General features: G+C 38.7%; 1 protein-coding gene across 3 annotated transcripts in view; it reads right to left on the bottom strand.

The window, feature by feature from the left end:
• Positions 1-342, bottom strand: part of FNBP1L (formin binding protein 1 like) — a 61,086-nt gene extending 60,744 nt beyond the window's left edge. For all 3 annotated transcript variants that reach the window (XM_085303588.1, XM_085303589.1, XM_085303587.1), the window contains exon 1: positions 140-342. In XM_085303588.1, the coding sequence (XP_085159714.1) occupies positions 140-163 (24 nt within the window). In that variant the 5' untranslated portion in view covers positions 164-342. The remainder of the gene's footprint in view (positions 1-139) is intronic.
• Positions 343-11,439: the final 11,097 nt, after the last annotated feature.

Genomic DNA, 11,439 nt, shown 5'->3' with positions numbered 1-11,439 from the left:
CCCGTCCCCCCTCGGCGCCGAACAAAGCGCCTCGGCCGCGGCCCCAGCTCCGGCGGCGCCGAGCCTCCCGGGGAGCCGCCGCGGCAGACAAGGGAGGGCGGTGAATCCCAGACACAATGAGAGGCGAGCGGGGACTCACCCACAGCTCCGTGCCCCAGCTCATGGCGGCTCCGCGGCAGCGCCGGCCCCAGCAGAGGCGGCGGCAGGCACTGGGGTCGGGCGGCGACGCGCCGGGGAGGCTCCCGTTGAGCAGCGCCGGTGCCCTCGGTCACCGGGGAGAGGCGAGAGACGGCGGCAGGAGGAGCAGCGGCGGCTCGGGCGCGGGCTCCGCCTGGCGCAGGGAGGGGGAGCCGCGGAGGAAACTGGGAGAGGAGAGGGGCGGGCCCGGCCGGGGGGCGGCGCGGGGAGCGGCCGCCGCGCCCGGGGGCGGCTCGGCCTCGGGGTCGGCGCGCGGCCAGGCCCCTGCAGGGTCTCCGGGAGACCCCGCGGCGGCGCCCACGGGTCGTTAACCGTTAACGAACAGGGGAGGGGGGGGCTGCGAGGCGTTAACCGTTAACGAACGGGGAGAGGGGGGGCTTGAGGCGTTAACCGTTAATGAAAGGGAAGGGGAGGGCGCGAGGCGTTAATCGTTAACGAACGCGCCGTGAAGGTTACGAGGCGGCACGGAGCGGCGCGGCGGGCAGAGTGCCGTGCCCGAGGCACCTCCTGGCAGTCTGCGGCGACGCGTTAAGCAAAACCAAGGCATCGGGGCTGAGCTAGGGCGATCAGGGACACGTTTTACGAGTGTCCACAACGAGGTCCACAGGCGGCGGGTGCCCCGAGCGCGCTGTCCCGCCGCGGGCGCGCTCGGGGCACCGCCCGGGAGCGACAGAGCCCGGCGGGCCGCGCTGCCGGGGGAGCAGCGCAGCCTCACTGCGGGGACAAAACCTTCGCGACAGCCGCTCCTCTGATAAGGAGCGCTGAGCGGGAAAGGAAGATGGTTTGTGAGTAAATCTTAAATTAACATCTCCAGTTATTTTTCGTCTGATGTCAATCTTGCATTGCCTATTTTTGATGGAGTAACTCCAGTGACTCATACATTAGAATGGGGCTTTCCTCAGCGACTGAGAAAAGAGGCATGTTAAATCCTGGTCAGAGATTTGTTTTTCCCAAAGTGTCCATGTTATGTAATTATTAAAGCAAAGACTTTTGAAAGTAATCTCTAATAAAAGTTAAATTTCTCTCTCAGTGAAGGCATCAATTTCTTGATTTTCCTCTCATGTTTAAAAACAAACCATTTTTATAGGCTATAACAACTCTGATAATACTACTTTTAAGTCTATCGAGCAAAAATGACTCCTCTTTTTTTTTTTCATTTCCAAGTCACCATTCAGGTAACATTCTTTTGCATCATACTTAAATTAGGTTCAATCTGGGAAAGGTGAATTCTTCTATATGAAACTTACTTTGATAAATAATATCCTAAGTAACAAAAAAAGTACATGATCACRGGTCAATGAAATTTCTGGAGTGAAATGTTTAAGATAACCACATTATAGTTAGAAGTACATCTGGTTTGTGAGAATGCACAAACTAAATAATTATACCACATTTTGTGGTGGCCTACAGTATGTCTTAGCAAGCCAGTGGTCATATAACCCCAGTGTTTTAGACTGAAGATTAAATTCCAGATGTGGGCAGACTTCATTTGAATTCTGACATGTTAATTCACAGAGTTTGTAAATTGCAAACATTACTGAAAATATTCACCAAGCTGAATAAATTTTGAGGATTTTGGTAGTCACACAGTGCTAGGAAGAATACATTAAACAGTCAACTTGAATCAACTTTTTGTTTGGATACCAGTTTACAACACAGAGTTCTATATGATTTTTCAGAAAATAAAATCAGATGACATAATGCAATAACCTGATTCAAAACATTAGGTAAAAACTAAAAGATTGTGCCTAATTGATACACTTTTAACTCTCTTCTAAATTAATACCTATGCCATAAGTTACTGCATATGTAATAATTATAGAAATAGTAATTTTAAGAAAAATCTTATGTCATGCATTAAGCATAATCCATATACTAACATGTCTCGACCAATGTTTGTAAACCCAACGAAAGATYTGGGCAGTTTTATTTTTGATTGTCCAGTTTAGCACATTTTTAAAGCAGTGTAATTTTGAGAAACAAATGTGCACTGAACCTTTAAAATCTGGGGCTGAAATCCTGACTATTAAAGTGAAATAAAAATTTGCTGCCAGCTTCAGTATAGCCAGAATTTTTTAATTTTCTGATCATTTCTGTAAAATCACCATTTTTCCAATGGTTTCACCTTAGCTATCTAAAAAATTAAGCCCTGAAAAAATCTTTGAGTTCAGAATTTCAACCTTAGAAGCCCCAATACAGTATATAGAATTAGGCTAATGAGAAAAAAAAATGCTAAATTCTCAGAATCGCCAGGAGCTTGAAAGTCAGGTACTTGTTTCAAAATGAAACATAGACATGCAAATTTGAAAAAAAAGGAAAAAAAACACTTTCACACACATGAAGCATACATCAGAAGAGCTTTAAAGTATTTATGATACTTCTCGTTTGTAGATAACAACCTCCAGGTTCTTTCACTTAGCCCTAATTTTTAAGTTAACTAATTATTCCTAAGCCTGCCAAATGTGCAAGGGTAACATCCCTAGCATGTCTGGATTTGTTTTCAACTCAAAGCAATTAAAAAAAAACAAATTTGATCATTTTATGGTGATCTCTAGCAATGTTAGGAGAAAGCAACTACAGCTTGTATCGCAGCTACATAAACACAATATTTATCTTCTCAGTGATGCATGAAAAGCCTAATTTCAGTTGATGAGAGATTTCCCCAGGGCAACAGGAATCTGTTTTTGTCTGCAGCTCTCTTCAAAAGACACCTTTACAAGCCCCATGCAGAGCAAGTGTCAGGAGCTGGAAGGCACTGCAACAATTCTGGGTAACCTCATGACCACTGGAGCAGGCCGAGAGGCTGCTCGGAATCACAGTAAAAAGCAACAGAGGCATTATCACAGCAACCTCTGGACTACAGGTCCTGTTAGAATACGTGTACACTGTAAAAAGTGGCGATCAACAAGTAACACTGAGCAGGCTTTGAACAAGCTAGCACTGGAGTAGGAAACAGTATAGCTACGGCAATCTGGCTTAGTSATTTCTGAGAGGTTAACTACCGGAACTGGGAATTAAGGCTGATTAGGCCAGAAACTATACACACTGACACACAGTTTCTGGGACCCAGCCTAGTATCCCTGCATGGCAATGTGATGAGCCATTTAGCTGTATCAGTTCATTCAGAACTAGCTCAGATCTTAGACCTTCCTTATGCAGTGTAAAAATATCCCTAGAAACCAAGCACAAAACCTGACTCAAAAGTACAGCTCACAATTATCTGAAATTCTGTAAATAGCCATTAGTTCTTCAGGTAAACTAAACAAAACATTTTGGGGAGAGCTGAACAATATACATATAGTATAAAGAAATTGAAATTTTTAATGCTTCTAAAATTTCTGGAAAAACAAATACTTTTCAATCAAAGTTAGGCATAATATTATTTTAAAATAGAAAATCAATTTTAGGTTTAACATCTATGCAACATACAATTTAAAGTCTTTATATAATGCCTTTTATACAGTTCTTATAGATAAGCTATAGATAGATACAATATGGATTATATATAGATTATAGAATTCTAAAATTCAGTTCAAAGCCTGTTTATTGCTAACAAATTTCAGTGGCTTTATTAGTATTTGATTCAAAATACAGCCATAACTGTTTTCAAGATCGGTTTCAGACTTTTAGTTTGCTTTTGATGAGGCTATGCTTCTTCCAAAAGCAGAATTTAGGTCCATATATGTGTCTAAGGTAAATAGGTACAGACGTGGATTTCACCCTTCTTCAAACTGGAAACCATCCTTTCATCAGTACAGAAAAGAACATGGCTCATTACAATAACTAACTACAAAAATAAATTGGTTGTAAGAAATTTAAGTGATAAAGAGCACTTAGATAACAGTTATCACAGTACCTGGAATTTATACACAAAGTACTAATTAAGACCACATAATAAAATCTGATTTTAACTTACTGAATATAAACTAGGAATGTTAGCAGCATAACACTTACCTCAGTCTCCGCTAATTCAGAGAGAAGTCTGACATCAATAAATATCAGGTCCTTTTCCTACTCAAGCATAGTCTTGTCTTTGGAGATTTCCATCCATATACTGAGCTCTTCTGCAATTTAGTGGTTCAGGATCTGAAATAACCTATCTGTAACATGAGGAAAACAGTATATTGCATCTATGAAAGAAACTGCTGGAAATGTTATAATTAATCATTTAGAATTTTGACATTGTTTCCTCTATCAGAGATTGCAATCAGTCTCCACTTGGCTCTAGTCCTAGAAGTAATTTAATAAATATTACCCGACATATTTTTATTCTCAGTCACATCTCTTAAAAACATTAAAGACAAGTCCTCTGAAAAATAAAGATAAAAAAGAAAAATAAGAGTCTCACTCAAGACACTTAAGAGGAATACACTAAAGACATTTAAGTAATTTATACACCCAACAAAGGCTTCATGATAAATTGCATTGTTCTAGTATCCTTGTAAACTATTATCATCTCTCTTTCTAGAAAAATAATGACAGCTTATATTTTTCTCCATCACTGGCTAATTAACATAGGCTTTAAAATAAAACTACTTGATTTTATTTTTAGTCTGAATCCACATAATTCCAGTTATCATAACAGTTATTGTATCTTGTTAATTCTGTTCACTTTTCACCAGAATCTACTTAAGTTTACCAGTGTATCTAAGGATATTAGCTTGGCAAAACAACAGTTTGCATAATTAATTTGGATAACAGAAAAAAATCTTTCTGTGGGCACACTTTCTAAAGAGAGAAGTAGCTCAGCTTTCAATAGCCACAAAAATCAGCAGGATCAAACAAATTATTACTAAATACCTCTTCCTTGGTGTGAGGTGCCAATAATCCTTTTCTCGGGTAACCAGCAGTCTCTTTGTCATATTAAAATTTGATTTTTCCTCCACAAAGAAAATGAGGGAGTATTGTAAAAATCATAAGCGTTTTTAAAGCACTGAGCTCTATTACAGCTTTGAAACCAAAAGAATTTATCTTTTCTCCCCCCTCTTTTTTTTAAATGTACCCGTTATGATGAGGGCTGTAAGTATTCTCCTTTTAAACATATTAATGTTTAACACCTCTGCGTGGTGAGAGGATAATCATTATTTTACAGTTAAGGAAATACCTTGAGACAAAAGAATTAGTTATTTGACACTAGAGAACTTGTGTAAATTTCCCCACAGATTTCCTGTCTCCCAAGTTTGTTATTTAACTCTAAGCAGCAGTATCCAAAGAGTCTGTAGTTGTGCATTTGACTAGAGGCTCTCTATTTCAGCTGTTCCTATTTCAACTGTTAGGCAAAATATTCAAACTTGGTCTCACAATTTTACTATGAGTGCTATTTTATTTGAAGCAGAAAATTACCAGGAAACTTCACTAGATCACCCTCTCTTCCCTTCTGCCCAAGATCCTGTGTTTTCTTCATGCAGGCAGTAGGGAAACCACACTCCTGAGCCTAGCCTCTCCTTAAGTGACCTAGTTCTAGTGTTTTCCCCACCTCTGAGATTTTGTGGGAGACACTATACCCCCCATATTTTTCAGTCTATGCTGGGATGCATTTTCTAGGGCAGAAGAAAGGGGTACTTGTTCTGTTTTCCCCCAGCAAGCAAAACAAGGGCATCACCAGTAGTCAGAGAACAGAAGTGAAAGGATACTACTTACATCAGCTCTAGGTAGGAGAGAAGTGAGAACTTCCACCCACTTTTACCACTGAACTCCTCATTCACTCTTCTTGCCCACATGGTAGCCAAAAGCATGTCTTTTCATGACATGCATCAGGGAAATCAGCATTAACAAATAGTATTGTATTTCTAACTACAAACAGCCTCTTATTTCACAGGAAGATGCTTGTTTCCTGTGAAATGAAACTATTACATGATAATCTAGCATTTCTTTTGATAACATAACAGCATCCCAAGCTGAAGRCTGGGTAATTACTACAGAAATATCAGGGAATTCCCCCAAATCATTATGATCCTAAAATGTGATTTTCAACTCTAATGCTTCCCTTATCTGCTTGAATATTATAAATCCATTTGTTTTCAGGGCATATAGTTTCAGAATTCTATTACAATATATCCACAAACACCATGGCTTTGCTACCTTAACTTCTGAAATCTTCAGTTCACTTAACCCAGGTCTTCTCCATTCCTCCACCAGCCCCCCCCATGCACATTTTCTTACATTAAAAGAACATCAAGCTGTATCTAACATTTGGAGTTAAGTAATCATGGTGAATTCAAATAGAAATTTTTATTACTGTATTATCTGCTGGCATAAAGATGATTAGTTTCAAGATAACCAAAGACTTGAATAGTAACTATCTGCACTGATTAGCTAACAACTTTCAAGCAGAGTATAAGGATTGACATACTGCATCAATATTGAAACCTGGACAGTCAGTCATAGCATTAACTCAGGTTGTAGGAAAATTAGTAGCTGAGGAACATGGAGCTAATGATCAGCAACACCCATTTTTAGACTTGCTAGAATATTTTATCATCATCTGATTGTGCACTATGATCAGGAATACCAATATATTTATAATTGTGCAAAATCTGACCTCACATTTGAATGAATCTCCTGTCTCACAGATAAATCTGTCCAGTAGAATTGTAATCTAGAACCATAAAATTAATTACCACCTTAGACAGTAAGGCTCAGCTAACAGGCTTGCAGCAGTTTCAGCAGTTGTCTAGCTGAAAACRCAAATACCGAACTTGACAGCCACCTGCTGGTAAATAACGGAATAAGTAGTAAAACATGCCAAGTGCAAATTCATCCTATTTCTGGTGTAATTAATCGGATCCTATTTCAGTGAGTGCAAATCAGGTATGAGTTACATTAACTTSAAACTGAAAGGGTCAATGACTACTTCAATGTCTTACCTTCTGTACCCCTGCAGATCTTCTGACTTCTCTTCTTTCCCAGAGCCTTGAAAGGAATTCACTGCAGTGGTCAGTGGTTTRCTTTCAAGCGTCCTTCCTCCATTGCTGCTGTAAACCTGTGACGATGCTCATGCAAAAGTTGATGTCCACGTTGCATAATACTACATTTACATTCTGGCATGAAAGGACTGGCAAAGGATCACAGTCTGGAAGGCAACTCAGAGCAATTCTCATATCCATTAAAATTCCCTCCCTCTCTCTATTAATCATTTTAGAAGAGCATCAGGAATCAGTAAATAAATCAACATTTGAAATAAGAACAGAATATGCTCTGCATAGAAACAGGAGTAAATCTTAATTTCAGGTCCTGTCTGGCTTCAACAGGTTATCCATGGAAATCTGGCTTTATAATCTACTAGATCATATACGTGGTCCTGCATATTCCTACCAGACTGGGAGTGAATATTTCAGCAATTGACTGAGACATGATTCAATCTCTAGAGCAAAGCCTAAGGCCAGCAGAGATGATGCCAATAACCTGGCAGATGTGCTGCAAAGGGCTGAAGTCTCAGAGATGAGCTTCCCACTGAGGAGGTAGGCATGGAAGAGGTCAAGTAGGAACCTCTAGTGCTGCCACTGGCAACCTCTAAGCACCATTTTAGGTGATCCCTAAGATTTTTCCGTTCTAAACCATCAAAATTGCAAAAGGACTAACGTGCTAAAGCTAACTTTCCACTGATTTGTTACTGAAATCACTGCATGATCAGCTTTGAAAAAAATCAAGGTACCAGAAATACTTGTGGAGTTCATCTCACACCAACTTGTTTTATGAGGTCTAAGTAACTCTCATTTCCTATGTTTGCCTTGTGGCTTCTCTAATGTTTAAAAACATGCAAGCACTAAATGAAGCTTACAGAACTTCCCATTCACTTTACCTTATTAAGTATTGGACTGCCTATACATAACTCAGAAAGCTACTTTTGTGTCTTTAACAACTAGTCTGAAAAGAGAGTTTGTTGGGTTGCTATTTCTTTCACAGTTTTTCACAATAAAAAAGCTGACATCATTTTCAGCACCAAGTCCAAAAGGCGACTGAATCTGAGGACTCAGCTGGTCCCTCCACCTTTATCACCATTAAGGTGGGTTACAAAAACATAGCCAAACACGGATACATGACAGAATCTATTCCCGCATTCAGAAGTGTTATTGAGTTTGTAAAGCAGGTACTTTTAAGGCATGTTCTTGTAACAGTCAATACCACAGATGTCATTTTAGGAGAATGTCCAATCCTCATCCCTTTTCACATAACTAAAGGAAAAGGCAACTAAAGCAATCAGCGAAAAAGGCCTCTCTCCCCCCCCACCCCAGGCTCGTCTGCTACCGTAGTTCCTCTCTCAAGACTGTTTCATTCACGTCCTAGACCCTTTTCATCTCTGAAGGGAAGCTGATTTGAAGTAAACACTTCTACCTATGCAGGTTCTTGATGTATTCTATTACATGTCCAGGTGGGCCATTTCTATTTGTGCCCAGTCCTTTTATTGCCTTTTTTAGTACAGAAGTGCAAAGACTGTTCATTTTCCTAAGAGAAAAGTTTGAGAGGCTATTTTTGTTCCAGAACATCAACTAACACTTCTAAATTAGGTAACATAGCATAAACATTTTCCACATTTTGGAAAAGATAACTCACCAATGGCAGGGACAGTCAACGTAGCCTTTTGTTTCCATATACTGCAGATAAAATAAATTTTTTTTTTCAGATTTAGTCAAAAATTGCCTTTTGTTTTAATGATACAAATCTCAATATATTAAAATATATCTATATATAAAATGTATCTATACTATTTTCATTTTTTTTAAAAAGCTTGAATTCAATTTAAACAAACTTTTTATTGAAAACTAAGTTTTAAAAACAATTTAAGTATTTCAAAAATTTCCAGAAATTAAAATAGAATTATTTTCAACAATTTCAAATTTCACAACATAATCAGAACATACTGAAAGCAAGAAAATAATGTTATTCATAATTTAAAGGTAATGAGTTTAGCCTCATACAAGACTTATCCAACAATCCCAGACAATTAAGCTATCATAGACAGAGAATATRGAAGATGTATGTAAATACACATTTAAGAAGTCACTATTCTACTACCTTTTAAAAAAGTATTGATTTTTACATGCCTGAAAAATGATCACTTATACATGAAAACTTGCATCTGACAGCTGTTTGCATTGTTGCTCATATTCCTTCTTCAGAGTTCATAAAATTTTGGAAAGACAGTTTGTCTTCAGCTGAGAACCTCTTTTACTGCAGGATAGGATGTAGAAGACTGTCAAATTTCTTGTGCTACTAATACTTCCCTGATGAATTTAGTTCTCTTCCAAAGATTACATTTTTACCAGATTGAGAAAAATCTGAAGTTGCACATGAAATAAAGAATATTTGAATTGATTTCTGATTCAGCTGTGGGTTTTCACTCTACTGGTGACAGTTAAGCTTGAACACGGCATTAATGAAACTGAATCCTGGCCCATAATCCGGGATCTTGAGCACTGTGCTATTGCAAATAAATGCTTTCATCTCAGATAATGACTTCTRTAACAAGGTGTTTGTTTTTCCAGTCACTTGCTCTCTAGATGAGTCACCATTCCACAGTCTAACATGAAGATAACATCTTGTTCCTCTGCACAGTGCACCACCTTTTAGTTTTGTAGCATGTGAAAGTGTTAACTTCAAAGCACAACACAGACTGTTTAAACACTGACTTTATCATACCAGGCAGTATAACATTGCCTAAACCTAAATAAAATGCTTGTAAAATGCTTTGAAGATATGAAGCTCTACAATTACTGACTAGGAACAGTACTGAATAATACCAAAAGTGGTGAAATAATTCCTGCTGAAATGGGCATAGAAATTGTTCCAAGTTGCACCAAGGACAACTACGTTCCAGCAGCATGAACTACCCTTGGCAGGGGGAAGGGAGAAGGAGAAAAACCAAACCTAGACCTTTCTAAGCTGAAATTCTACTTTTGAAGCAAACAGAAATAAAATTCAGTGACTAATTTACCACTCACCACTTTCTAAGAAAAAATAAAGTATTACAAAAATCAAACCACAAACACTGAGCCTTAAAACAACAAGTAATCTTTACATAATTTAATGCACCTCTTAAAACATAAATCTTAACCCCCACAATGGTAAAACATAACAGTTTCTTATATTTAAAGCTCAGATTGAAGAAACAAATTGTACCAGTACTGTCAATTCTCACTTGTAGCTTCAGTTGTACTCCTATAATTGACATTACAATAAATCACTTCCATGAAGAATTAAAATAATCAAATGTCTCCTTCTCCAAAACATGCAGAACCACTATCTGCTACATGTTCGTAGCCTAGATTGCTCCAGTTTCTACACGGCTCATCCATATGGCAGAATCCATAAGCTACTGGGTGCATGAATGACTGAAGTACAGGATCTGGCATATCCAGTTGGATTCACTGTCCTTTTGCTGTGAAGCCTCCACTCCTTAAGTATTGGATCAGTTGCACTATGGCAAAGTACCACAGAACAAATGCCTCCAGCACAAGCACTCCCTGGATTTGTTTCTTTCCAGCTGTGTACAGTTCTAGTGTACTTGCTGCCCTAAGTACCCAAGGCCCAAAGAAACTCCTTCCAATGCCAAAATTAAATTCTCAGCAAAATTTATGTCATTTCCATAGCTATCTTGGCTTGGAATTGAGAGGAGAAATAGTTTAATTTCTTGATTAAAATGATTAAGTGCTAAAAGCATCTTYTGAAAACAAACCTATCATTCCTGACTGCCAGGAAATTTTAAAAGGCCAACAACTAAGCCTCAGTGAGGCTTTTTGTCATACTACACATACTCAATTTTTACTCTAGTTATACAACACGTACACTGAAAAGGACTCATAGCAAGTTCCATCAAAGAACTAGACAGTAATTTATCTGTGGGCAAAATCCATCTCAACACTGGCAAGTGTCCCACTGAGCAGGCTGCAAGTAAGTTTCTTATTTTAGATAGGTTTGTAGTACAACACTTACAGTAAATCTATTGCTAATTAGTTTATCCACATCATTCTTAAATACTGTTCATTTTACAGTCTTTTCATTGTTCTGTACATCGCTTATACAGAAACATAACCCAACATTATGAAACTTTTTATAACTAAATGCAGTCGTACATTCTGAAGATTACTGAATTCATAAACGGGCTTTGGTTTAGATATAATTGAGTTTTGCTGGTCTACAATGAACATCAACTAACTTCATACTCCTAATATGGCTCTAGGCTTCAAAATTATGAGGAGATCAAAACAGGTGTTATTACACAAGGTCTTTCTTAATGGGGAC

Source organism: Rhea americana, unplaced genomic scaffold (genome assembly GCF_003343005.1).
Source record: "Rhea americana isolate MKP2758 unplaced genomic scaffold, rheAme1 scaffold_2, whole genome shotgun sequence".
Taxonomy (NCBI): Eukaryota; Metazoa; Chordata; class Aves; order Rheiformes; family Rheidae; genus Rhea; species Rhea americana.
This window is presented reverse-complemented; position numbering and strand designations above follow the sequence as displayed.